Below are 25,584 nucleotides of genomic sequence, written 5' to 3' on the forward strand. Positions count from 1 at the left end.
ATGCCGCCCCGTCGATCCCATACAAAATCCCGCATGGGCTGCGACCAGTGTAAGAAAAGAAGGGTCAAGGTGAGCCAATCATCTTTCTTATGTCTTCTGCATTGATATTCTGGTATCATATTCTCTTCTGACAGCAACATAGTGTGATGAGACTGGTCCACCATGTGCAAACTGCATCGCTAGAGAGTTGAGCTGCTCCTACTACAACACCCCGAAACCACGTAGTTTAGCAAATGGGGCGTCTGCTAGTCCAGTGTCCATTACCTCTTCTGGCGAGGGGCACATTGCTGAAACGTGCGGCCGGTCCTTCGACTCCGGAACCTCAAGCCTGACCAAGGGTTCTAACTTGCGAGAGCTGGAGCTCATGCACAGATTCTCTACTGAAACGTACCTGAGCCTCTCGAATAAACCATCAGACTACCATGTCTGGCAAATCGTCATTCCCCGCAAAGCTCTTGAACATGATTTTCTCCTGAACGGAGTTCTTGCGGTTGCTGCTTTACATATAGCTTCAACGCTCAAGCCGCCAGATGCACTGACCTATATTGACACGGCCCTGGAATACCACAATCGTGCTTTTGCCCCATACCGACAAGCTATAGATAACCTGACCCCTATGAATTGCGATGCTGTATTCGCCCACTCCGTGCTCACTACGGTCATTGGTATAGCTTTACCACGGCTGACTGCGGAGCGCGACAAGAGTTCAGGTATCACGGAAAATATCGTCGTGGTCTTCGAGCTATTGCAAGGCGTAAGCAAAATTTTCAAAATCAGCCGCCCATGGCTCACAATGCAGCTATTCACCTCTCAAGATGACTGGGACAACGTGACGACGTCGAAACTAGACAGTGAGACGGAGCGTGCGTTGGATCGACTGGCCGCATTGAACGATGACATTGTGGCTACTGTGGACCCTGATCAGTATCGTATAGTGAAGGACGCTATCCGTCACCTCCACGAATGCTTTACTCGACATGCTACCAACAGGGATGCGGCATCGGTACTCAGGTGGCTCGCAGTAGCGAGCAAGGAATTTGCCCACGCCGTACGATGCCGGAAACCCTTCCCCTTGATGGTGCTTATGTACTGGGGCGTACTTCTTGGTGAACTCGACGGGAAATGGTGGTGGGCGCAAAGCTCGGGTACAGCTCTGGTTTCTGAACTCTTGACCGCTCTGCAACCGGGAGATATACGTTGGGAGGAGGCTCGGCTGTGGCCCAAGCATAAGATGGGTCTATGATATACTCCGGGATCGATTGGATTCAATCCTGCTAAGGGTTCTGCCCAATGCTGCTGCTCGCCCATTGTGACCGATCAACGGAGCCGGTCAACGTCACGAATGATTGTCTAACCAGAAGATGATCAATTGAATTAACACGCGGCATATAAACAAGATTTCAAATGGTCTTAGACAAGCCACTCCGTACGCACTCCTTTGAATACAAGATAGCTTGGGACAACATTCAGGAACACTAGAGCTTCGCCAACTTCTTTGCTGTGTTCTCATATATCTCCTTGATCCTCGCTGAATTGAGCTTGTCAGCGTCATGCTTACAGGCAGCCAAGCTCAATGGTCCAGCCATCTGCTTTAGCCAATACGATCTGCCACAGTCAAACACCCAGTTACGTGTACTGACTTTAACCAGATCAGCCAGGAGCGATTGCGGGGCGTTTCGGTCTTGGGTGAATAGGAGAGTGGGTAACTCTTTCTGAATCGATGGAGGGGCGCTGGACTCTGCGAGACGCAAGAACTCGTCGAAAGTGAACGGCACATACAGTTGGGCTCCGAGATGAACAATTCCCTGAGTTCTCGCCGCCGCATGCAGGAGACAGCCATTCGCGACAAAATCGACGGGGATCTCATCTACGATATTTGCACCTGTCTCGTAACCCTCGGTGGCGTGCCAAACATGTGTTCCCCCGCGATCCGCAAAGAACAGACTGGCAAATTTATTCATCGGTGTGGAGTTGATGKGTCCGTACAGAGGGTACGGATCCCGAATCGCAGCGCCGAAAATGGTTGGTCGGACAAGCAGCAGAGGCAGAAGAGGGTATCTCTTCAACAACAGCCGTTCCATGAGGTATTTCGCATGGGTATACGATGATGAAAACCGAGCGGTGTCAGGAGATTTGCCTGTTGACAGTATGGCCGCGAGCTCATCCTCTGGATCCGCGTCGGAGATAGAATACAGTCGCTCTCCGACATGACCATCCGGTAAGAAGCTGCTCACATACGCCGTCGAGATCTGGACGAACAGCTTCAAGCGCCTGAAGCGTGAAATTATCTTTGCAAGCTCAAGGGAAGGGAGGCAGTTGTTCTCGATCGCTTCCACGATGCCTGCGTCGAGCGTGATCGTGGCTGCCGTATGAATAACAAGAGTGACCTCTTCACGCAGTCGTCTCAACTCAGAATTTTCGATACCAAAGTCCGTCTGCTTGATGTCACCAACGACAAAATGCACCTTGCCGGTGTTGAGAATCGCCTGAGCCTGTTTCGGCATGAGCCTCCGCCATTTGTCAATGGCAGACTCAGCCGATCCGCGGATCAAAACGAAGATCTTGTGGGTAGGAAGCTGCAGTGCCAACTTGTAAAGAAGACATCCTCCCAGTGATCCAGTACTGCCCGTGAGGAAGACAGAATGTTTCGTGAAAGTCTTTGCATACCCATTCCTCAGAATCTCGTTGTCTGCCATTGTGGCTGACATGGCTAACCTGGGGGAACTTGTCCAGATGATGTCTGAAGCGATTATCATTGACCAAGTCCCGGGACGTCATATTGCGAGGCTACAAATCTACAAATATAAGATGACTGAGGTGATGACGACCTTACACCGCGGTTCGGCGCTTCCTCTATTTCAGACGCATATGATTCTGTGCATATATCAGCTCGCCCTGAGTCGGTGCTGTAACACAACCTACATATTTGTGACCTTGATATTCTCAAGCCAATGGAATCGTCCAATACCAAATACCTTTGACTGTCTCTGAGTCAATTGGCTCCTGAAAGGGTCCATCTCTACGCTCAACCGCGTGCTCGATAGCAAACTCCAATTGCCTCAAGTTCGTCAACATGTGCAGCCGAGGATATGCTTTGTACAACATTTATGGACTTCTTCGTTCCACAACTGGTTCGCCGCGTCGAGCGCATGCTTTGAAGTACGTCATTAGTGCAGTGCTCTGTGGCCTGGAATCGTGGCGATTTCTTCAAAAGACTCTTTGACTACTACGAAGAAAAGAAACTAGGTGGTACAGATGTCACATATGGTGGCACTGTGGTGGTGGGACGCCCCTTACGGCGCTGGGCACCAAGGCATATATACTCCTCTCAGTCAAACCCGACCGCTATACTGAGGTGAGGCTGTCACACGGTCACATATTTAGAATGGGTATACATTGCATGTGCATTCCAACTGCTTCATATACGCGAGTCATAAATAGTACAAAAATGCATTTGCATGTGTTCAAAACTCTTCAGTGAGTTGTATGTCATGTCAAAATATACAAAAATGATGGCTGCAATCAGGGGCCTTTGTTGCCCCCTCCGCACCAGCAGCGCCCATCGCCTTCTCGCTCGACCTGGACAAGGATGTCCATGTCCTTTTCGCGGAGGTAGTTGACCGTCCGTTGTCGCACATCCTCTAGGTCGGCTCCTCGAGACGCAATGACATGAATCACCCCGAGGACGTTTGTTTTTTGTTTCTCATGAGAATCGTCGTGGTCATGATGATGGTGGTCGTGGTCGTGGTCGTGGCCGTGGCCATGACCATGGCTGTGACTGTGACTGTGACTATGAGAATGACTATGGCTGTGACTGTGACTGTGACTGTGACTATGGTCATGACCATGATGATGGTGGTCATGTCCCGAGGTCGTTCCTGTATCGTCTAACCAAAACTTCGGCACTGTGTACCCCACAACTCCTCGTAGGGAGCTGACACCGGCCAAGGTTTCACGGACATTGTATTCAACGTCGGCGGGAAGTGCGAGCAATAGGGTCTTAGCAGTACTGCTGACTAGTGGGACCGCCGAGGCAAAAATCAAAATGGCAATCAAACATGAGGCAATAGGGTCGTATCCTGCCCAGCCTGAGAAGTGCACAAGAATGGTGGATATCACAACCGCCACGGAGCCAAGAGTGTCAGCTAGAATATGGAGGAAGATACCGTGCATATTCTCATTTCCATGTGAGTGCGAATGACCATGATCGTGGCCGTGTGCGTGGCCGTGGTCGAATGCCATGATACCCACAAGATTCACTACCAGACCAGCAACGCTGACAGCCAACAATTCGCCCAGTCGATGCATCTGACTTCCGGAGGAAAGTCGCTCCACAGCTTCGTAAATGATCTCAATACTTATGATCCTGGGTAATTGTCAGGTTTAAGCTTCACTGAAAGGTGGGTTCAAATCGTACATGAGAAAAATTCCGTTGGCGAATCCGGAAAGTGTATCAACCTTCCCATAGCCGTAAGGGAACCGAGCACTTGGTGGCCACTTGCTCATAACGGCAGCACAAAGGCCGACAACAAGTGCAAGGCAATCGAAAAACATGTGTATGCTGTCACTGAGCAGTCCTAAGGACCCGGTGATGAACCCGTAAGATAGTTGAACCAACATAAAGGTGAAATTCAAGCTATAAAATGTCATCAGTCGTCATCCCTAAATGCAAAGAGATGTACATGCATACCTCATGAAATAGAATATACGGCGAGAATCCCGTTCTTTGAGGATACTGTACAACAGGGGGTAAGGTTCGCTGTAGCGAAGAAGGACTTTGGTCACCCGAGAGGCTCGAGCCGGTGAGTGGCCATGATGATGAGAAGGGCGCTCAAGGCGTAGCCGGCGGTCATCAAACCGAGCGGCGAAGAACGACATCGCTGCCATCGTGCACCGCGATGAATAGACCACCCAGTTATCAGCAGCTACAGGTGGCGAAGACAGAAATCCTGCTGCCGCAATACCTGTAGCAAGACCCCATTTGTGCGGCGAACGCAGATTGGGCGGGTTTGAAAAGAGTAAGGATGTTGCGTAGATACCGGCTGTTGCCAGCAGGTACATCGCATCCAATGCCGAGAGGGAAGGGATACCGAAGAGAAAGAAGCCGAGTATCCCGACAACGAGACCGAGTATCAACGTCACCATACCATCATCCGGCGAGACGACAGATAATGAGCCCGAATTCCGGATTACTGAAGTGTCTGATTTCGAGGAGGCGGAGACGCCAAAACCGGGGCCTCGAGAAGAATTTGACTGGCCGACATCTGCAAATGGGGGAGGAATGACAAAGACTGACAATAACAAGGAGAGATATCCGAAGTACGACTTCGACTCCTGGGAGCCAACCAAGCCGAAAAAGCTCAACACCAGGATTATCAGTATCAGAGCAACTGTGAATTTCTTGTGGACCAGCTTTTCGCGAGCGTCGCTGCCAGCAGCCCGGCCTTTGGCAAGAGCGGGCAACCCGGATGCTGCTGCGAGAAGCGAACCGAAGGCGACAAGGAACCCACTGACTTCGAGGGCTGCGTATATAGGCAGCGCAATTGAGCATATGCGAGCAAGCGCTACACCTGCGGTATCTGCCCTCAGATTTGGAACTTTGACCACAGATTTGTTCCCAGCCCGTGCAGACCATTGAAGTTGTCCAACGCCCGTCATGACCATAGTCACAGCTGTCAGACTGCAGGTCCTTAGAACTGCCTGATCCAGACTCCCACCGGCGACCGTTTTCGGGTCCGTGTTGTCCTTATTCGGGATAGCTGAGTTCCAATGGGCATATTGCTTGTAGTACCACGATAAGGCGATCCAGGGTAGAGCGATAAGCAGTCCTGAGACGAGCTCGCGACTAGAAGAATAAATGTCACTTAGTTGATCCTTCGTTTCTTCTCAGGATCACTCACTTGGTGCTGGGTGTAAAATCGGCCGAGATGACAGAAACATCACGCGCGCGCAATTCTGTAGGATCTTCCGTCTTTTCAGTTGGATGATAATGCACTGAATGTCCGTGGTTGCAGCTCCCTGAGTGGTTGGCTGCACCGTGGGAATGCGAGCGATGGTGATTGTGCGATGTCGACCCTAACGCAGAGCCATTGGGTGAAGCTGGGTCTACAGAAGACAGGTTCGTTTGCATTGAAGTTGCAGAGCCATTCAGAGAAGACAGCGACTGGTTTACTGAGGGTTGGGTCCAACGCTTTGAGCGAGAGTGGCCATGGCCGCGGGAGTGTCCGAATCCATGTCCATGAGTTGCGGGGAAGTGAGTATCCACGGTGGACACGGGAGCTCCCGTTGACATGGTATCTAATTGTCCAATTTGGCCTTTCTTTCAGTTCGCAATTGAATTGAATATAACAGCAAGGAGGGTGAAGGCGAAGAGGCGAAAAGGCCAAGACGTTCGACGGGGTCGTCGCGGCCAAGATCGGGGCGGAATAGGCAGCTTAGCAGCTCTGAAGGGACAGTCGGTCAGGGAACTGAGATAAGGAACGCGGCATCGCGCCAAAAGAACGTGCACAGTCACTGTTCAAGTAAGTGGAGCAATATTTGCCTAAAGAGGACGATTTATACAAAATCAACTTTGAATTGAGTGTACCTTTGCGTTTCATCAGCTGCTGGTGATAACGCATGGGTAAGGGGCACACGTGATACGCGCCAATATTCCCTTATCTCTCCCATCGCCTGCCATTCTGGGAAAGGTCAGATGCCTGAGGTGTCCACGAGGGGAATCCGATTATTATTATGGTACTTCTACACCGCGGAGCGTGTAGCGCAACGTAATAGCTTCAAAGCTTTGAGCCTTCGTCATTCGCCTTTGTACTCACAACTAGGTTCCTCTTTCGGCCAGCAATATGCGATAAGTGTTTGTCAAAACTTGTTTATTCGACCCTTTAAACACAATGGTTGCGCGTTAGACCGTATGATTTCTTCGCCAACAACACACCATGATTGAATCCCTGATCAGCATCGCCTTCTACGTCTCCACGGCGGTGACACTATTACTGTTCTTGGTTCCTTCAAGATACGACCCGAGACGGTTCAACAGGAGCAAAAAGGATGTTTCCAATGCGCCCAAAACAACGACGCAGATTCTCGTCCTGGGCGATATCGGCCGCAGCCCGCGCATGCAGTACCATGCTTTGAGTATCGCAAGGGGAGGAGGCCAGGTGGACATTATCGGTTACAATGGTACAGGCCGGTCAGGTTTCTAATCGCGAATGAGGGTATGACTGATGCTTTTATAATACAGAATCAGAAGTGCATCCCGACATCTCGTCCGATCCTAGAATATCCATAATCGCCCTTCCACCACACCCGACCTTCCTGCAAACAAGTAATAAGCTCCTCTTTCTGCTATTTGGTCCGCTAAAAGTAGCCTTCCAGATTGTATGTCTCTGGTTGGCTCTGGCTTACCGCACAGAACCCGCTCAATGGCTACTCGTTCAGGTAAGACCATGCCCGCCCAAGTGACTCGTCTGGTGTCTATATCATCTTGCTAAAGTTGGTCCAATGCAGAACCCGCCTTCCATACCTACGTTGGCAATCGCGTCCATGGTATCGTTCCTCCGGCATACCAAATTGATAATCGACTGGCATAACTTTGGGTACACCATTTTGGCGCTCAAACTCGGGGATAGACACCCACTGGTGCGATTTTCCAAATGGTATGAGAAGAGCTTCTGTAGATACGCCACGGTGCATTTTTGTGTTACAGAAGCCATGGCTTCCGTTTTGAAGAGCGATTTCGGGCTCACAGCCCCCATACTGCCCTTGCATGACCGGCCAGCGAGCCATTTTCAGCCCATCTTGGATGAAAGCGAGCGGAAGAGTTTTCTTGAGTCTTTGCCGGAAACAGCCTCGGTGAAGCGCTTGCTGCAGGCCGGGTCACTCCGTGTAATAGTCAGTTCGACGTCCTGGACAGCTGACGAAGACTTCTCGTTACTCATTGACGCATTGTGCCGGTATTCGTACCTGGCAACCACCAGCAAGCCTGGGTTACCCGCTGTTCTGGCCATCATTACTGGGAAAGGACCTCAGAAGGACATGTATCTGAAGCAAATATCAAAGCTTCAAGAAGCGGGCAAGCTCAGCAAGGTCTCAATTCGCACCACATGGTTGACCACAGATGACTATGCGCGCCTTCTGGCGTCTGCTTCCCTGGGAATCAGCTTACATACCAGTAGCAGCGGTGTTGACCTGCCCATGAAAGTGGTTGACATGTTCGGGGCTGGATTACCGGTGGTTGGCTGGGATCGTTTTCAAGCCTGGCCCGAGCTAGTAAAAGAAGGTGTGAACGGTATGGGCTTTGGAAGTTCTGGTGAGCTCCTCGGCCACCTTGTTGATCTGTTTGAGAACCCAAGTAAGCTCGAGAAGATCCGTACCGGTGCTCGGAAAGAGAGTAATCGTCGTTGGAATGACGAATGGGATCCTATAGCTGGCAAACTCTTAGGCCTCGCTTAAAGCGCCCATTACTTCCATCGGTGTTCATTTTAAGCCGGCTTTGTTCCCCTTCTGCGTAGCTCGAGTTTCACCTGAATGCAGGCCTCTAGGCACGAAACTTGCCACCACAGTATATGCACGTGTCGAACACGTTAGAGAGTTTCTTGTAAGCACTTTGAAGTTCAGTCCCATGAAGCTGAGCGAGGGCATCTTCGTTGAGATATTCTGTGCCACAGTCGGAGCAGAACTTCGATACTCCCGGCTCTTGAATAGGGAAGTATGAGAGATTGCAACGAACTATGCAAGCCAGTCAGTCCAATTGTGCTTCACGGTTGGCAAAAATTTTTCATGGACTTACCGAATAGATGGCCACCTGCGCACTGTGCTTCCTGTGCTGAATACCAAGCTACTCCAGCTTGGCATATATCGCACTTTTCAAAGATGTGCCCACCAGCGCCGTCAAGCTGCTCTACGGACTTTAATTCGAGTTTATTTCCAGGCGAGGAACACTTTGTTAACTCCTCAGTCAAGTCAACTCCAGTAGCAGTCGCAAGCCACTCGAAGACTTTCCTAGCTTGTAGGAGTAAAAACTCATCCTGGGATTCCACAAGAGCACAACAGGCAGCCGCGTACACGAGTTTCTGGTACCAAGGGTTCCTGTCATCATGGTCGAGAGAACGCAATGTGAAGTGCAGCACCACCTCGCGTCTGAGGCGCAGGAAGTCTGAAGTGAATACTGGCAACTCGCGAAGGAATGACGGAGTATGTGGTTGCTGATGTAGGCTTGCCTTAGAGAAAACAATGCTGGTGCGCTCCTGCGAGCCGGTGCGGTACTCAATCATGTCTCCGGGGTGGAGAGTAAATGCAACAGCAATGAGTCCATCGTAGGCTGCCAGTCCCCAGATTCTGCCGATCGCTAGTCCTCCGAGATCGTGGTCAATATCGAATCTCTCCCGCATATCATCAACCTGAGCTTTCCAAGGTGGCGGCGAGAGCAGGCCGTCATCTTGAGCATCAGTGAATTCAATCAGTTCCTTGGCTGCAGCATGTCCCCCGGATGTGCCCAAGTGAAGTGAGGATAGCTTGGACTCATCATCACTTGCGACCGTCATGGCTACGTTCTATTAGTAAAGCAGAATGAATTGTATTAGTGTGTAGCGTACCACTGATAGATTCCAAATGCCTTGCTTCCGTTTTCTCAATAGCGGCGTCGGTGTTTTCAAACAGGGGATATTCTCTTGTTCGAATTTTTCCAGATGATGTCTCTTTGCCCTCGTATACGTCACGAGGGAGGCTCACCACCATCAGTGCTCCTACTGTGGTCACAGCTAGGCCAATATCCCCAGACTCTGCCTGGATATACATGAGTTCAAGGCATTGACTAATGTCACTCAGAATCTTACCACTTGAAACCACTCAAGAGGGCCGCGGTAGATGCGTTCGCCAGCATCTTTGCTTGACAGATCTGGGTTTTCCGAAGCGGTTGCCTGCAAGTTCCAGCGAGAAGGAGCCTCTAAGTCTTCGTCATCTCGGCGTAGATTTACGTCGAGCCTAACCAGCTTGATTTTGGTACCATAAGTGGCGGCTGCATTTCCTATCGCATGATAAACGTCCGGTGTCGTCTCATCTTGTTTGAGGAGCCAGGGCCCACATGACAGGCCCGAGATCCTCATTTTTGACTTTAAGGATGTAGCCAGGATCGAGCCGGACTGAACTATTGGATATTTTGCCGCAGGATCATGCATTGAGCTGATCGAGATTATATCGAAAGAATAAGAAGAGGGAGCCGAACCAGCTTCAGCTCTCCGAACATGCAGGAAAATCAGATCATTGTCGTCATTAGCAATTGTAAGTATTTGAAAACCCCATCTGCTTTCGGCAGCAGGGACGGAATCGTTTTGGCCCTGCGGCACCTTTAAAGGTGGACACCAGGCGAATTCCCTTATGTTAGTCTTCCTCAATCGCGGGCCCTCATCATGAATTAACGAGTTGAAATGTGCTGCTAAGGCATTGTTGACGATGGCAACTCGCATCCATTTTCCATCAACGAGCTGGTAGAAGGATAGTAACAAGTTGGAAGTCAGCACTGCAAGTGTGCACCGCCTATGTCTGGCGAGTCCTGGTGGCGACCAGCACAGACCGACTACTGAGCTCTGCGAGAGTTCAACCCCAATTGAGAAATCATCCCGGTTCTGAGGGAAAACTGTGGGCCACTCCCTGTTCGTGAACAGATTGGCGCGAAAACGCGTGATATGCCATGCTGGTTCACATTTTGGACGATCAGAGCCACTTTCATCTTTCCCCTGCGTTGGTTTCTTCGGCGTCTATCTGGGGTGAGTATTATTCAAGAAGCACATAGTCGATGTGGTGACGGAGCATACTAGGATCTGAACATATTCACCCGCGGCCAGGGCAATCTCACCATCTGCGGACCAGGCAAGGCAATTGTAGCAAGAAGGAGAGACGGTTAGCTCGACCTGATCAAACATCGCTATCGGGATTCGGAACGAGAGCGCTGTCCATCAAGAGACTACAGGGATAGCAGAGCGAGCTCTTGACGGACCAAATTAGTGCAGTTAATCCCACTATTTTGCAGCAATTGGTCACTGCAGTAAAGTCTGAACTAAATAATAGCTGGGATGTCATCGTTTCAACTATCTTGGGTTTAGCCCCCCATCTGGACGGTGGGCCTTACTGCTTTCGGTAAGCGTTTTATTGGGTTGTCACGTGACATGTTTTAGACAATTGAGCCGACAAAACTGCTACATGATTCAACTCAATTCTCAATTTTCATCCATATATATACAATCATAGCATGCTAAGAAAGACTGGTCAGAGTGTGGGTATAATCGTGGCAGTGTCGCTTTTGAGGTGACCAATAACTTTGTGAACAGGAGGACAAATAGAAACGTTATCAATGGCTTCTGGCTCAGTCGACCCGATCCAGCTTCTGAACGACCATTGCAGTTGCAGCACCACCACCGTTACAGATGGCAGCCACACCGTACTCTCCAGGCTGCAATTGATGGAGAAGAGTAACCAAAATACGAGAGCCAGAGCTTCCCAGGGCGTGTCCCAGGGAAATGGCTCCTCCGAGAGGGTTGACCCTAGCATTCTGCAGACCGAGAATCTAATGAATAGTTAGCAAGGGAATAGAATCAGACAGGGGTCTATATATGCATTCAGCATTCAGACTTACCTTCTCGTTAGCCTTGATGACAGCAGCAAAAGCTTCATTAAACTCCCAAACCGCGACCTGATCCTTAGTGATACCTGCCCGCTCGAGGGCGATGGGAACGGCCTTGGCTGGGGCAACGGGGAAATCCACTGGATCGATGGCGGCATCGGCGGTAGAGACGATGCGCGCAAGAGCCCGGTTACCCTGAGCGAACTCACGCGCAATAGCTTTGCTGCCCAGGACGAGCGCCGAGGCACCATCATTCATGGTAGAAGCATTGCCAGCGGTCACTGTGCCGGTGCCGTCCCTCAAGAATGCTGGTTTCAGCGAGGCCATCTTGTCAATTCGAAGATTCTCGTAGCCCTCATCACGTTCAATGACTGTCTCTCCCTTCTTGCCCTTGACCGTAACAGGCGCGATCTCCTCGGCAAATTTATTCTCCTTCCAGGCTGCCTGCGCCCGCTGATAGGACTGAATGGCATATTGATCTTGTTCCTCACGCGAAATCTCATACTTCTTAGCTGTCTTTTCTGCGCAGATACCCATGTGGAACTGGTTGTAGACATCCCACAGGCCATCCTGGATCAGACCATCTTGTAACTTGAGTTCTCCGAAGGGTGGCAACTGGGAGGATCGAGGCAAATAGTAGGGCACGCGGGACATGTTCTCCATACCGCCTGCAACCTGGACCTCCGCGAGGCCGAGTTGGATATTTTGAGCGGCGAGGGCCACGGCTTTGAGGCCGGAAGCGCACACTTTGTTTACCGTCATGGATTCCACCGTTGGAGAGAGTCCGGCGAAGATGGTGGCCTGACGAGCGGGCGCTTGACCAACTGCACCCTGAAGAACATTGCCCATATACACATCGGTAATCTTCTCAACAGGAACGCCAGATTTGCTCACGGCAGACTTGATGGCAACTGCACCCAATTCGGGAGCGGATACGGAGACGAACGATCCGTTGAACTGGATGAGACGTTAGTTGGTAAAGAGGACGACGAGGGCTAATCTGTGAAAGCTTCACCTTAGCAGTAGGTGTTCGAGCACCACTGAGAATGTAAGCCTCCTGAATCTCCTTCAAAGATGAGCGAGCGGCACTGAAGTTTCGTCGAGATGCGGGGAATGCGGCGCGCTTGGTGACCAGGCGGGCTGCCAACCCAGTTGTTGTTTGAATCGCCATGGTGAAGGAGAAGTGCTATTATAGGGTGATTATGAGGGGGTTCAGAAAGAGGAGAATGAGAGAAGGAGTACAATATGAGGAGGAGGTAGATGAAACGGAAATGTCCAGTAGGCTTACTGCAACTCGCCTCTGCTGTCCTTCCCGTTCTCCGCCAGGTATTCCGCATATAGCCGCGATCCCGCAACCGAGGCTGTCTGGACAGTATCCTTAATCACATGATCAATGCTCACATGACCCTGGTTTCACATGATGTCCCTGACGTGCTTACTCAGCAGTGGCGTTTCAAGCTATACATAAACAGCTAGTTTCCCCATATGGATAGTTCCACCGATTGCTGGAACCTTGACGGCGAGAAGGAACAACGGCACGTACGGAGTACAGCTAAGCAAGAGGGGAATCCCGACCCTAACAAGACCGAGCGGTATTGGATCAACGCTTCTCCTCCCGCTCTTGTGATCGCTTCTCATCCAGAAGGATCCATTTCCCGCTGGCTATCTCAACTGCTCTTGTGGCATATCCCTCTCGACCTTTTTATATACAATCAGGTCTCTTACTATCCAATCTCAACAGTTTCAACACGCGTGGTTTACTGCAGCCTCTAAAAGCCTATTTTGCTAGCTCCTATCGGTCGTAGCACCCGCCGCTATGTCTACTTCTGCCCGCCGTCGTCTCATGCGTGACTTCAAGGTACGTTATTATTGAAGATCATTGATTCTGACTCAGTTCGTCGTCACCTCTATGTTTCTATTTCGTCGTTGCTCTTTTTTTTCTTATTGTACCCTGTAACTCGGCTACCAGGCTGTGTCTCGTGAGCTAACTCTGATTCGTGATCACAGCGCATGCAGACTGACCCTCCTGCCGGCGTTTCAGCATCTCCAGTAGCTGACAATGTCATGACCTGGTGAGTTCTTCATTCTTCTCGATTCATCCGTACATCTGAAGAATGTGGTGATGGAGTGATTGACGTATCCATCTCTAGGAATGCCGTCATCATTGGCCCCGCCGATACCCCGTTCGAAGATGGTACATTCCGCTTGGTCATGCATTTCGAGGAACAATACCCCAACAAGCCGCCAGGTGTCAAGTTTATCAGCCAGATGTTCCATCCTAATGTCTATGGTACGGGGGAGCTCTGCCTTGATATCTTGCAAAACCGCTGGAGTCCGACCTATGACGTGGCCGCCATCTTGACTAGTATTCAGAGGTATGTTGAATGTTATTCCGCAACATACTTGGGACAGTGATTCTGATGCCGTATCTTATGAAGTCTACTAAACGACCCCAACACGTCATCACCGGCGAATGTGGAAGCATCGAACCTCTACAAAGATAACCGGAAGGAATATATCAAGCGCGTGCGTGAGACAGTCGAGAAGAGCTGGGAAGACTAATTTGCTCTCAGAAGAGGAGTTGTTGAGCTCAGGTCTCTCAAGTCGGTGGTTTTGGTTTCTTTTTATTTGGTCGGTCAACAGGAACAATGTCGTTTACCCGGGAGTCACCAGGGGACGTTAACGACTTGTGGTCTGACGGGTTGTTGATCTGAGTGTTCTGGCCAAGTTCGTATTTGACTTCCACGTTATGTTGATGATATGCACAGCGCGGGGTTTTTGGCGCCTGGTGAATTATTTATTTTTTGCTGGTTGTGTGGATAGCTGCATTGTTTATTTCTGCCTGCATAATGCATGAGCCTTTCTTGTCTTTGAAGTCCTCAGATTCTGCTGCCTGCTCTTCCGGCTTAAATTGAGCGTAGATATTCTTCTCTCCGTACAGGCACTTGTAGCTATAGAAAGATATAGTTGGAAGAAAAGCGTTGAGCAAGTGTGGTGGTGATGCGGGACGAGTGTTTCTCTAACGTTCTTAGGCCGGCGCCAAGCCACATCCTCAAACGGCTCGTGTCGAAGCATTCCTGCGACTTTAGATACATATTGATCCTCACGCTGCTCTTCTTTGCTCGATCAGCAGTGAGTCCTAACCCACGTCACAAGCTCGCGGTGGTGTGTGCGTGCGGACTTGCTTTCCTCGACCCATCCTTCTGTCACTGATTTGGGGTGAGGACATCGCGTGTTCCTGGCTGCCGTCTCGCACGTGGACCCCTGACCCAAACATCCCACCGACTCTACTCAGCTGGCCAACAGATCGAAATCCGGCTCTGAACAAAAGCCTAGCAATTACAGGCCTCCCCTCGGGGCTTTTCCTCACCTCTAGGTTCTCTTTCTGGTGGTACTTGAGGGAAGAGTCGGAGCAAACATGGCGTGAGTATTCTATCGACTGCCGCTTGGAAACAGTGCGGAGAAGACTGATGATAGCATGGCATGACAGATCATCTGGGCCCGGCTCCAACACCATCAAGGGTCTGTATGCTCCGTCCGAATACATATGTTCGAAGATACTCACCGGTGCTGCATAGTCGTTGCGAGATTCCGACCGCAAAACAAAGTCGAATTAGCGTCTGGAGGAGAACCGATTGTTGAGTTTGAAAATGAGCAGTCATGTCTCATCAACGTGAGTCTCCTGTCGAGGCTGAGGAAAGGCAAGGTTTGGTGGCGCTTGGAGATATTGACCAGCGATAGTCCAGGGAAGGCTCAGGAGCCTTCACCTTCGATCGAGTTTTCCCTATGGACTCGAGACAAACAGACATTTTCGACTATTCGATTCGCCCTACAGTCGACGATATTTTGAACGGTTACAATGGTACGGTCTTTGCTTATGGTCAAACAGGTGCTGGAAAGTCTTATACAATGATGGGTTCCGATATCGACGACCCCGAAGGCAAGGGTATCATTCCACGTATTGTCGAGCAGATATTCGCGAGCATTCTCACCAGCCCGAGTAACATCGAATATACGGTCCGAGTCAGCTATATGGAAATCTACATGGAACGGATACGCGATCTCCTGGTGCCACAGAATGATAACCTCCCCGTCCACGAAGAGAAGTCGCGAGGTGTCTACGTCAAAGGTCTGCTCGAGGTCTATGTCTCCAGTGTGCAGGAGGTCTATGAGGTGATGCGACGCGGTGGTGCGGCAAGAGCGGTGGCCGCGACCAACATGAACCAAGAATCGTCTCGGTCCCATTCCATCTTCGTCGTCACTGTCACCCAGAAGAATCTAGAGACGGGTTCCGCAAAGAGCGGCCAGCTTTTCCTGGTGGATCTCGCAGGTAGTGAAAAGGTCGGCAAGACTGGAGCCAGTGGCCAAACCCTCGAGGAGGCCAAGAAGATTAACAAGAGTTTGAGCGCTCTTGGTATGGTCATCAACGCGCTGACAGATGGCAAATCGACGCACATCCCTTACCGTGACTCAAAGCTCACTCGAATTCTACAGGAGAGTTTGGGTGGTAACTCTAGGACGACCCTAATCATCAATTGCTCTCCGAGTAGCTATAACGATGCGGAAACGATCTCAACGCTGCGATTTGGTGTGCGCGCGAAGGCAATTAAGAACAAGGCGAAGGTCAATGCTGAGTTGAGTCCAGCTGAACTGAAGCAACTACTTCGCAAAGCGCAGACCCAGGTGACCAACTTTGAGAACTACATTTCAGCCTTGGAGAGCGAAGTTCAAGTTTGGAGAAGCGGGGAAACAGTTCCCAAGGACCGTTGGACACCAGGCAGGGGCTCAGAAGCCGTCAGCACGGCCAAGGCTGAAGCTCGTGCAAGTGTTACACGACCTGGAACTCCTTCTCGATTGCAAGACACCCCCCGATCGGAGACACCACGACCCGATTCAAGATTCGGCGACCGATCTAGCACCCCCAGCCTTGTGCTCGAGAAAGATGAACGGGAGGAATTTCTGCGGCGGGAGAATGAGCTCCAGGATCAAATCGCCGAGAGAGAATCCCACATTGCGAATGTGGAGAGGAGCTTGCGCGAAGCTCGCGATGAACTCAAGAACCTCAAGGAGAACTCAGCACGCTCTGGCAAGGACAATGAGAAACTCAGCGCTGAGGTCAACGAGCTTCGGATGCAGCTGGAGAAGGTTTCCTACGAGGGCAAGGAAGCTTCGATTACAATGGACAGCCTCCGGGAAGCTAATGCTGAGCTGACCGCGGAGCTGGACGACGTCAAGCAGCAACTCCTTGACGTGCGAATGAAGGCTAAGGAGACCAGTGCGGCGCTCGATGAGAAGGAGAAGAAGAAGGCGGAGAAGATGGCGAAGATGATGGCTGGTTTCGACCTGGGAGGCGAGGTTTTCTCAGACAACGAACGGAAACTCCAGGACCTTATACAGCGGGTGGATGCATTGCACAAGATCAGCGAGGCTGGCGAGCCAATTGCCCCCGACGACCTCCTGGAGTTACAAACCAGCCTGGTCGAGACTCAGGGATTCATTCGGCAGGCTGAGCTTACCATGAATGATCGGGGTGAATTGAGCGAGCTGCAGGACAGCCGCAGAGTGGAGTTGGAGCAGAGGCTGGCTGATCTCGAGCGGGACTATGAGACCCTTCTGGAGCGCAACGTGGGCGAAGGTGATGTCGAAGAGATCCGCCAGCGGTTGGAAAAGATTTACGTGACCCGGAAGGAGACTGAGATGCAGGCAGCGGCTGAACTCCGCAGCGAGATTGCACGCAAGGACGAGGAGCTCGCCAAGCTGCGGCAGTCCCTTGCAGATTCCCAGTCTAAGGCGTCGACTAATGGCGCCACCGGCAAGAACCTGCAGCAGCAGATCGCCGAGTTTGATGCGATGAAGAAGTCCCTGATGCGCGACCTGCAGAACCGTTGTGAGCGGGTGGTGGAGCTTGAGATCTCGCTGGACGACGCTCGAGAACAGTATAACAACGTGCTGCGCTCCTCTAACAACCGTGCCCAGCAGAAGAAGATGGCTTTCTTGGAACGCAACCTGGAGCAACTGACTCATGTACAGCGGCAGCTGGTGGAACAGAACAGCAGCCTGAAGAAGGAAGTCGCCATTGCGGAGAGGAAGCTGATTGCCAGAAATGAACGGATTGCGAGTCTTGAAGGTCTCCTGCAAGAGAGCCAAGAGAAACTTACTCAGGCTAATCATCGGTAAGTCTTCCCCTATGGAATTGCTGGGCCGTGGCCAAGATACGGTGGCTAATGTCATATTCCCACCTACAGGTTTGAGGCTCAACTCACTGCTGTTAAAGAGAGACTGGAGGCTGCGAAGCAGGGTTCAACTAGGGGTCTCCCGTCTATGGATGGCAGCGGTGGTTTCAGTTTTGGCGGCTCGAGAATCGCGAAGCCGCTCCGGGGCGGTGGTGGTGGAGGGCCCGAGAGCAGTGCTCCGGTCGCAGGAGTCCAGTCGCAGGAGAGCGGAAAGCGCACGAGCTGGTTTTTCGATCGACGATGATCCACGATTTCTCTTTTGCTGTTTGTTCTACCCTTCCTCCGAACATATCTGATTGTCTTTTTCCTTTTCGTTTTGTGCAAACAATCCAGCAGCCGTTGTTGAGAACCCGTTCTTATCATCTTCTTGGTGTCTAGATATCCTGCCGCTTGTTCTGCTCTCCTATCTCTGTGATTTGGCCGATGACCACGAAGTCTGTTCCGCTGTGCTCATGACGTTACCCTTTTTCTGTTCCGTCTCGTTCTTGCATCGCTGGTTACACCTAGATTCCGAGCCGCCGGCGAGCCTATGCGACGAAAGGCCTCCGGTTCTCCTGATACCCTTGTATACCAGACCGATAGAAAGCACTTCGGGAGAGGGAAGGGACGGTTTAGAGATGAATACATAGTAAGTAGAAGAATTTCACAAGATGTCAATAGAAGATACGGTCTCAATTAGTAGATGTCGTTACTGCGCGAGGAGCAAATCTGCGTAGCCGATCGCGACGTTTCTCAGGCTTATAGTTTAGTATCTAAGCTGGAGTTTATGCCAATATGGAACGCAACAAATTCCATGCCATGCGTGAATGTATATAAATAGAAGATGAACGAAATGGGTATCAATAAGATCAAAACTTGCCAAACTTGCAAGACGAAGAGGAAATGGTGGTGTCTATTCCAGTAGACTGACTCTCACGCCGTCCATGCCCATGGTGGTCACAAGCCGATCCATCATGTCCGATGTGGGCGGTTCCCGGGTCTGAGGGGAGATCAAAGACCGTACCACCAGAGTCGACTTGCGCGACTTGCCAGGGGATTTGGGCGGTGTAAGGGGCGATTCGTACTCTTCGCTTTGCGGTTCGGAGACACGATCAGGCATTCCATCGGACAGAGTTTGGTTTTCCGCCTCGATAGCGTCGCGCTGTTTCTCATCCATAGCGAGAATTAAATTGTTGAGGATGACTAGCGCGGAGCGAATGCCCCGGACATAGAGGCCGGAGTAGCCATCTAAGAAAACGTAGGGGAGCGGGCCGATGAACCCCTGCTGCTCGTTCTGCCCGGCTCGAACCATCGACACGGCGACGCCGAACTCGGTGTGGATGCCGCGCAATCCGGCTCGCCTGGCCTGAACCTCCCGCAGCAGGGCAGGTTGCAACGAAGCTCTCCTTTTCGATGGCAGGGCGAGCAACTCCCGGACCCGTTTCACGTACCCGGGTACCTTGGAGATCTCGATGAAACCGCGCTCCGCAACGTCGATGTAAGCGGACGAGTCGGGTAGTCGCGCATTGTCGGCGGCAATCTGCCTGTTCAGGTCCTGCCAGTCCGGTTCCTGGAGAAGACATTCCTCGCCTGACAGCAAAGCAGCTGCCACCATCAGGTTCCGGTAGACGATGTACATGGCCCGCCCGAACCCGTGGAGATGGGCCTGCGGGCCGCGCAGTCGCATGATCGTCTTGATCCMGGCAGCATGTCGCAGCCACGCGTCGGGGTTTGTGCAGTTTTGTACCTCGAAGCAGGCCAAGCTAATTGCGGTGGCCAGCGCCTCGTCGGATGTGGCTTTCGAGACGTTCGATAGCATACCTGCTAGGCCGCGGAGAGACCGTGTGTACATCGCCCTTGAGGCGTCCGTGTACCGGGGGTCGTTGTGCAGAGCGCCAGTGTATGCGGCGGTGCAGGCGCGGAGGGCCCAATCGAAGGGTGTGTTCATCGATCCGCGCCGGCTGTGGACATAGTCGACCCAGGTTACCGGGGTGCGGTTCACGGTGCATCTGAAGTAGCAGGGGAACGCAGTGAGCACGTAGTTGGTGAAAACTTCGGTCTGCTGGGAGGACGCGGCCACGGCGGTTAATGAGGGCGCTGCAACGTGGTCGATCGGAGGATAAGAGGTCGTTTGCGGCACACTGGAGATGCGGGAGACGGCCTTGGTGAGGCATTTGGGTTTGTTACGAGGGTGCAGCGTCGAGGAGGACGAGGATGTCAACCGGTGCCGTCTCTGCAAGGCTGGCAGTTCATCGTGAAACTCGAGCGTGGTCGCATGACCGGTACAAACGAGATTGAGGTCTCTGCAGCGCGAGCACGGTGATTGACCGGCGCACTGGAGCGGGATTAGGACAAATTCAAGCCAGTGACCTTAAAGTAGCTTCCAGAACATGAGGATCATCGCAAATTGCATAAACCTGGACAACGCAACATGGGAGTAGCAGCGCCCGATCACGCTGTGCACAGCGGGGGTCATGGGGGAGACATGATAGGCAGAATTGCACAAGAATGCACAAGAACACATATGGGATCAAGCAATAATAATAATCAAAGTCATAAGGCAGTGGTTGGAATGGAGCCTAGCTGACAACGGACTAACCTGGGCTCGAGCATCGATACAATTACGACAGCCATGTGGCACCGTGGCCATGCTCGTCACCAGACATCAAACGAATTCCCGCAGGCTTCGTGTTCGGAACACTCGGCATCGAGGAGCTGCTCTGTGCGAATGCTTGATTATCGGTCCTGGGGGGGTCGTACGGGGGGAAAGTGTGCCAGTGTGGTCCAAAATGTCCAACACTCTAGGGAGGAACAGGAAGAAACAGGCTAGAGCGCCTTTTAGAGCGGTGGAGACGGCCATAAAATGAGACATTAGTGGTCAGCTCGGGAGCCCAAGCGATTTCGCCGTAAGAGGTTAACAAAATAAGACGATCAAGGCAAACAAACTCGCAAATGCATTGCTCAAGGCCACTTTTAAAGTCGAAATTATTGTTGCAATCATAAACGTTATTGAATGAATTGGCTGTATACTGAGTACACTTCGACAGTCATATCCGCTTCAGGAGCACGTAGTTCACTAATTCTAGGCTCGCACGCTAAAAGACAAACCACATCCACAGCATGAAATAAGTGTCAAAACACAGTTGGAGAGACCACCGAAGACCCAGTGGCCTCTGCTAAAATCCTGTACATGAAACGAAGAATTCTCCCGTCAAATCCGCCTTTGTTTCAGGGAAGATGCATGCTCCAACCACAGAACGGAAGACGTAGAAAGCAAACCGAAAGAGAAGAGAGGTAAAACAACCGTGATTGTGTCTTTTTGTTTATTTCATGTACAGCAGACCAGAAGCAAGGAAGAAAGAAAAGTTACAAGAAAGCTGAAGTCTTGTCTACCGAGCCCTTATAAAAGTGTACGTGGGCAGGCACAAGAGATCACGGGCTGTGGGAATCCTAAAAAAATAAGCAACAAATGCCAACAGACGACCAAGAAGATAGAAAGTAGATGGAGTGAGCCATGGACAATGAGGAGAACCTCGAATTTGCGCCGAATTCGCCAAAGGTAAGAGGATGCACGACACTATGTGCTGGGAGACACGTCGTCCGCGCACACTTATACCAATCCGTCGTAGAGGGACAAAGCGCTGACAATGGTCTCGTCGCGTTTGCTGCCCTCCTTGAATTCCTCCATATCCAGGCTGCCGTTCTCGTCCTTGTCCATCATGCGGAAGATCTTCTTGACCCGTTTCTCTGGTGTATCTTCGTCCTCGGGCAACTTGACCATGGAGCCGACCTGTACTCGCCTCGTTAGCTGGGGTCTGTCCGCGAGAGAGCCAGTCACTGTGAGATCGCACCATTTTGTAAATCGCCTCAACAATAGCCAGCATCTCCTCGTAGGTAATCTTTCCATCACCATCGATGTCGTATAATTGGAATGCCCAGTCCAGCTTGTCCTCCATCTTACCCCGCGAGGTCACCGACAACGCACAGATAAACTCCTTGAAATCGATCATGCCGCTATTATCCGAGTCGAACACTCGGAATACATAATTTGCAAATGAGGAAGGATCGCCGAAGGGAAAGAACTGTCGGTAGATCTTCTGGAATTCCTCCTTTGTCAAGGTCCCTGAGGGGCAGTCCTTCAAGAAACCTGCCCCGCCATGCCACGGTCAGCGTACTTGAATCCCCTCCGGCTTGGGATCACCGCTGCTCCCTCTTCACACACCTTTATACCATTGTTGCAACTCTTTTTTATCGAAATGTGTTGCCCTCTGGAGCTCTTCGAGCTGGGAGGGGGAGAGCTTCGACTGTCTATGTGGCCAGTTGTCGTTAGCTTATGCCCCTAAGCGGAGATGTTTTCCCAGCTATGACGAAAATCAGGCAGAAACATTAATGTAGGTCCATCGACTCGACAAGCCCCGGTTTCTAAAATCATATAATCTTCGACTCCCCGTGGGGAAAAAAAAATAAAGTCCATAGCTGGCGGGTTGTAACCCCGTTTCACCACTCCCCTGATGCGCGGAACGATAAACAAGCGCAGTACTCACGATTTACCCATGTTCAAGCAGACTCAAGCAGACTTCCCGCACAGTGTCAGAGGATAAACAAAGTAGCTCTTGGCCTTTTACACGGACAAGCGAGGCTCAGCACTCCGAAATCTTATGCGACGGCGGTGAAAAGAACGGAATGCACGGAAGACGCGGGGTAAAACGAGGGTCGCTTTGATAAGATCGTGTGCTGCTTGGCCGAAAGAGGGTGAGAGCTAAGGACTATAGACGGCTGACAGAGAGGCTGATAACGGATGATATAGGAACGAAAACCTCGTGAAGTAGTAAACTTGAAACTTAAATGGTTCGGGTTCCAGTCGGAGAAACAGACGGTCGTAGTGTCGTAACTGGCCGTAAGTCTTTCCGATTGTGATGGAGTCAGTCAAGCCGTCAAGCGTGGGCAGTCCATCGGTCCAGAACAGGTCGTCGGCTTGGCGCGCAGATGGCGGGATGGGAGGAAGCTCCACTAGGTACGCATCATAGATTATTCAAACAGGATATTTTTCTCGTCGGAAGATATCTATTATTCTGGTTCTGGTTCTCGATCTCGAGTCTTGATGGTTTTCCTATCTACTGTCGCTCCTGGTTGGATTGACGTTCTATTAATAACATCGCGATGCGGACAATGAATCCCCTCCAAGCTTACACCCTGTGCGGCTTGAACAGTCTATAATAGATATTTACAATTCGTTATCGTACATCGCCTGCTCATCTCGAGTCAATTCAATAATCGCATCAACGCCCCTGCGTCGTTCCTCCGCCATTGCCTCGGTGAATAAGTAGCTTGAAGCTGGCCCAAAGATATGTACAAAATCCCGGTTGACGTCATCGGCTCAGAAGAGCATGGCGGTAGTGGAATATCAGAAGTAAGCGCATTGATCAGACGGACTTTTTATGAAAACAAGAGTTTGGAGTCCGGTCAGCACGGTCTGGACCTTTCCATTGTACGTGTATTCAACTGTTCGGCAACGGGGTCGCTAGAAGACCGAGAAGAAATGCCAGTCGGGCTGATTGGTCAATCGGAAGCGCGAATTACCTGCTATATTGTGACTTCGAATGGCATAATAACGTCCGAAGTTTAGTCGACCTTGATCGAGCCGTAGATGCGTTGCACAAACGCCCAGCTGGCGAAGAACCCAATGGAACCTGTGCAGAATGAATTAGAGACCAACTCACAGTCGTCCTGGCTGGTTCATGGACCAAAAAACATACCTGTTAAGATGAAGACCAGGAAACCAATCAAGGCAGAGTAGCCCACATAGAGGACTGCTCCTGTGAGTCCACCGAAGCTCACTCGAGTGATCCAGAAAATAAAGGCATTGATGAAAACATAGAAGCCCGTCATTCCGGCTCCAGCGAAAGCCCTCCAATGCCACCGGTAGTTTTCAGCGCACAACAAAAAGTAAACCAACAGGACCGTGGTCGCCGCAGTGGTCATGACCATTAGTCCATAACAGAGGAAGAGGAATCCGAACATGTAGTAAATCTTGTTCGTCCACAAAGAAGTCATGATGAAGTACAGCTCCACAAAGATAGCGCCAAACGGCAAGATGCCCGTAAGTAGCAAAGAGGGAATAGTCCGAAGGCTTCCAGTCATCGGAGGAACTTGCCTCGGAATTTGGTTGGTCTTCGTTGGACCTTCGATTGCCTGAAAATGCGGTCAGCAGATGCTCGTTAGAGGTCAAGGAAGAACATACTCGTTGCTTGAAACCAAGCCAGCTGCCTGCCACACTCAATGGCACACTGATGACGAACCAAATGAGGACAAGGGCAAGCATCGTTGTGAAAGGTACGGCTCCACTAGAACCCTTGGCCCAGACAAACAGGTTTAGCAAGAAAAAGGTACCAAAGATAAGTCCAGGAATCAAAACTGGAGTCAGGATGATGTTGCGCTTCCAAGCCTCGCCACCGAATGACTTGTAGACGCGAGCCGAGACATAGCCTCCAACGAAGCCAAAAAGGGTGTAAATGAGGAGGATGGCAGTGGCCAAGAAACCGCGGTTAGCTGGCGAAAGAAGACCGAAAAGCGCGAAGACTTTGACAGAGTCAGCATTCCCTTCGCACAACGAGAACATCAGGTAACCTACCAACTGTCACACCAGTCATCATGAAAAGTTGAGCCCCGTTGCCGAGAAGCACACTCAAGAGCAAAGGAGACTTGGGGCAGCGGAATACATCGCCATGAACCAGCTTCCAGCCCGAATCCTCTTGGATTCCGTCCTCAATGGCAGCTGAGGTGCCATCCAAATCTTCGAGATTGATCGAGTCCAGGCGGTTGTAACGAGCGATGTCTTTCTTGAGAGCCCTCAGAAGGATCATACTCACCATACCAACCAAGAAAACCACAAATACGGCAGAGTTGATGAGTGAAAACCAATGGATCTTCGGATCGTAAACGTGCAAGTACTTATCCCAGCGAGTAGCCCAAGGAGTGGGCGATTCGCGCCAGTACACGCCATACGTCCAAGTGACTGGCGTCTCACCATCTTCGCTCAGAATCACACCGGCGTCGTCGGAGCCGCATTCCACTGTTCCATCTTCAAGGACTCTGGAATCACGCCGGGACGCCGGCTGAACGAGCACACCAACAACCCGGTACTTGTCCTTGCTCCCGAATCCTACACGATGATAGTCAATGACGATATCATAGTGATTGTTCAGCATTGTCTGTCCATCATCATTCAGAGTGCCGAGCGCAAACCCGGGACTGTAGAACTTGGACTGGGTGACTGCGTCCAGGTTCAACTGAGCACCGGGAAGCCCATCCACCAACCAGTTGATGTTATAGCCCTGAGCTATCCGTCTGTTGACAAATTTGGCGCTTCGCGAATCGAACTTGACTTCTCCACAAACAGCCTTGCATGATTCATTCTTGCCCATGAACAACTCAAACGGCGATGTCTGGATACGATCACCGAAAAGAATGCTACCTAAGGACTCGCGAACATCTTTCGGCCCGTCTGTCGGACGACAAAAGTGGAATGCAGTATGATAGTAGTCGTAGGCGAAGACGGAATGCAGCTGCTCGTCTTGTTGAGCTAGTCCCGGGGTAAGATGGTTGACGTAGAGCGGCACAGCTTGGCCTTCATCGTACGAAGTCGGTGCTACACCAGGAAGGTAAAAGGCGGTGGATAATGAAGGAGCTGTTAGGAGAAGAGTAGATATCGTTAACCGTTTGTCGAGCCGCATATTGGGCGTTTCCGGAGGGAAA

At 51.1% G+C, this 25,584-nt stretch overlaps 11 protein-coding genes across 11 annotated transcripts; 4 read left to right on the forward strand and 7 right to left on the reverse strand.

Annotated features, from left to right (window-relative positions):
- Positions 1-1,243, forward strand: Asppvi_011334 (Zn(II)2Cys6 transcription factor; the record flags this gene model as incomplete). Its single annotated transcript, XM_043307163.1, has 2 exons — positions 1-69; positions 143-1,243. 2 exons carry the CDS (start codon positions 1-3, stop codon positions 1,241-1,243), a joined length of 1,170 nt encoding a protein of 389 aa, XP_043163098.1.
- Positions 1,244-1,475: 232 nt separating this feature from the next.
- Asppvi_011335 (fatty acyl-CoA reductase) lies at positions 1,476-2,708 on the reverse strand (the record flags this gene model as incomplete). Its single annotated transcript, XM_043307164.1, has 1 exon — positions 1,476-2,708. The coding sequence occupies one exon, from the start codon at positions 2,706-2,708 to the stop codon at positions 1,476-1,478; it is 1,233 nt and encodes a 410-aa protein (XP_043163099.1).
- An 814-nt stretch (positions 2,709-3,522) lies between these two features.
- Positions 3,523-6,292, reverse strand: Asppvi_011336 (metal cation transporter MSC2; the record flags this gene model as incomplete). Its single annotated transcript, XM_043307165.1, has 4 exons — positions 3,523-4,366; positions 4,418-4,636; positions 4,691-5,845; positions 5,901-6,292. 4 exons carry the CDS (start codon positions 6,290-6,292, stop codon positions 3,523-3,525), a joined length of 2,610 nt encoding a protein of 869 aa, XP_043163100.1.
- A 643-nt stretch (positions 6,293-6,935) lies between these two features.
- Positions 6,936-8,451, forward strand: Asppvi_011337 (chitobiosyldiphosphodolichol beta-1,4 mannosyltransferase; the record flags this gene model as incomplete). Its single annotated transcript, XM_043307166.1, has 3 exons — positions 6,936-7,179; positions 7,241-7,437; positions 7,507-8,451. The coding sequence occupies 3 exons, from the start codon at positions 6,936-6,938 to the stop codon at positions 8,449-8,451; spliced, it is 1,386 nt and encodes a 461-aa protein (XP_043163101.1).
- Positions 8,452-8,536: 85 nt separating this feature from the next.
- Positions 8,537-10,919, reverse strand: Asppvi_011338 (uncharacterized protein; the record flags this gene model as incomplete). The annotated part of the gene is made up of 5 exons (XM_043307167.1): positions 8,537-8,727; positions 8,789-9,544; positions 9,594-9,783; positions 9,834-10,754; positions 10,812-10,919. 5 exons carry the CDS (start codon positions 10,917-10,919, stop codon positions 8,537-8,539), a joined length of 2,166 nt encoding a protein of 721 aa, XP_043163102.1.
- Positions 10,920-11,359: 440 nt separating this feature from the next.
- On the reverse strand, positions 11,360-12,788 carry Asppvi_011339 (thiolase family protein; the record flags this gene model as incomplete). The annotated part of the gene is made up of 3 exons (XM_043307168.1): positions 11,360-11,560; positions 11,630-12,574; positions 12,633-12,788. 3 exons carry the CDS (start codon positions 12,786-12,788, stop codon positions 11,360-11,362), a joined length of 1,302 nt encoding a protein of 433 aa, XP_043163103.1.
- Positions 12,789-13,433: 645 nt separating this feature from the next.
- On the forward strand, positions 13,434-14,179 carry ubc2 (E2 ubiquitin-conjugating protein RAD6; the record flags this gene model as incomplete). Its single annotated transcript, XM_043307169.1, has 4 exons — positions 13,434-13,475; positions 13,625-13,689; positions 13,768-13,992; positions 14,056-14,179. 4 exons carry the CDS (start codon positions 13,434-13,436, stop codon positions 14,177-14,179), a joined length of 456 nt encoding a protein of 151 aa, XP_043163104.1.
- Positions 14,180-15,035: 856 nt separating this feature from the next.
- Positions 15,036-18,094, forward strand: Asppvi_011341 (putative kinesin family protein (KinA); the record flags this gene model as incomplete). Its single annotated transcript, XM_043307170.1, has 5 exons — positions 15,036-15,040; positions 15,108-15,139; positions 15,196-15,290; positions 15,359-17,790; positions 17,863-18,094. The coding sequence occupies 5 exons, from the start codon at positions 15,036-15,038 to the stop codon at positions 18,092-18,094; spliced, it is 2,796 nt and encodes a 931-aa protein (XP_043163105.1).
- A 648-nt stretch (positions 18,095-18,742) lies between these two features.
- On the reverse strand, positions 18,743-20,479 carry Asppvi_011342 (uncharacterized protein; the record flags this gene model as incomplete). Its single annotated transcript, XM_043307171.1, has 2 exons — positions 18,743-20,164; positions 20,429-20,479. 2 exons carry the CDS (start codon positions 20,477-20,479, stop codon positions 18,743-18,745), a joined length of 1,473 nt encoding a protein of 490 aa, XP_043163106.1.
- A 960-nt stretch (positions 20,480-21,439) lies between these two features.
- Asppvi_011343 (EF-hand domain-containing protein) lies at positions 21,440-22,384 on the reverse strand (the record flags this gene model as incomplete). Its single annotated transcript, XM_043307172.1, has 4 exons — positions 21,440-21,619; positions 21,681-21,976; positions 22,052-22,137; positions 22,374-22,384. 4 exons carry the CDS (start codon positions 22,382-22,384, stop codon positions 21,440-21,442), a joined length of 573 nt encoding a protein of 190 aa, XP_043163107.1.
- Positions 22,385-23,451: 1,067 nt separating this feature from the next.
- Asppvi_011344 (transmembrane 9 family protein) lies at positions 23,452-25,562 on the reverse strand (the record flags this gene model as incomplete). Its single annotated transcript, XM_043307173.1, has 4 exons — positions 23,452-23,519; positions 23,586-24,021; positions 24,071-24,408; positions 24,461-25,562. 4 exons carry the CDS (start codon positions 25,560-25,562, stop codon positions 23,452-23,454), a joined length of 1,944 nt encoding a protein of 647 aa, XP_043163108.1.
- Positions 25,563-25,584: the final 22 nt, after the last annotated feature.

This window comes from Aspergillus pseudoviridinutans (genome assembly GCF_018340605.1).
Source record: "Aspergillus pseudoviridinutans IFM 55266 DNA, scaffold_9, whole genome shotgun sequence".
Taxonomy (NCBI): domain Eukaryota; kingdom Fungi; phylum Ascomycota; class Eurotiomycetes; order Eurotiales; family Aspergillaceae; genus Aspergillus; species Aspergillus pseudoviridinutans.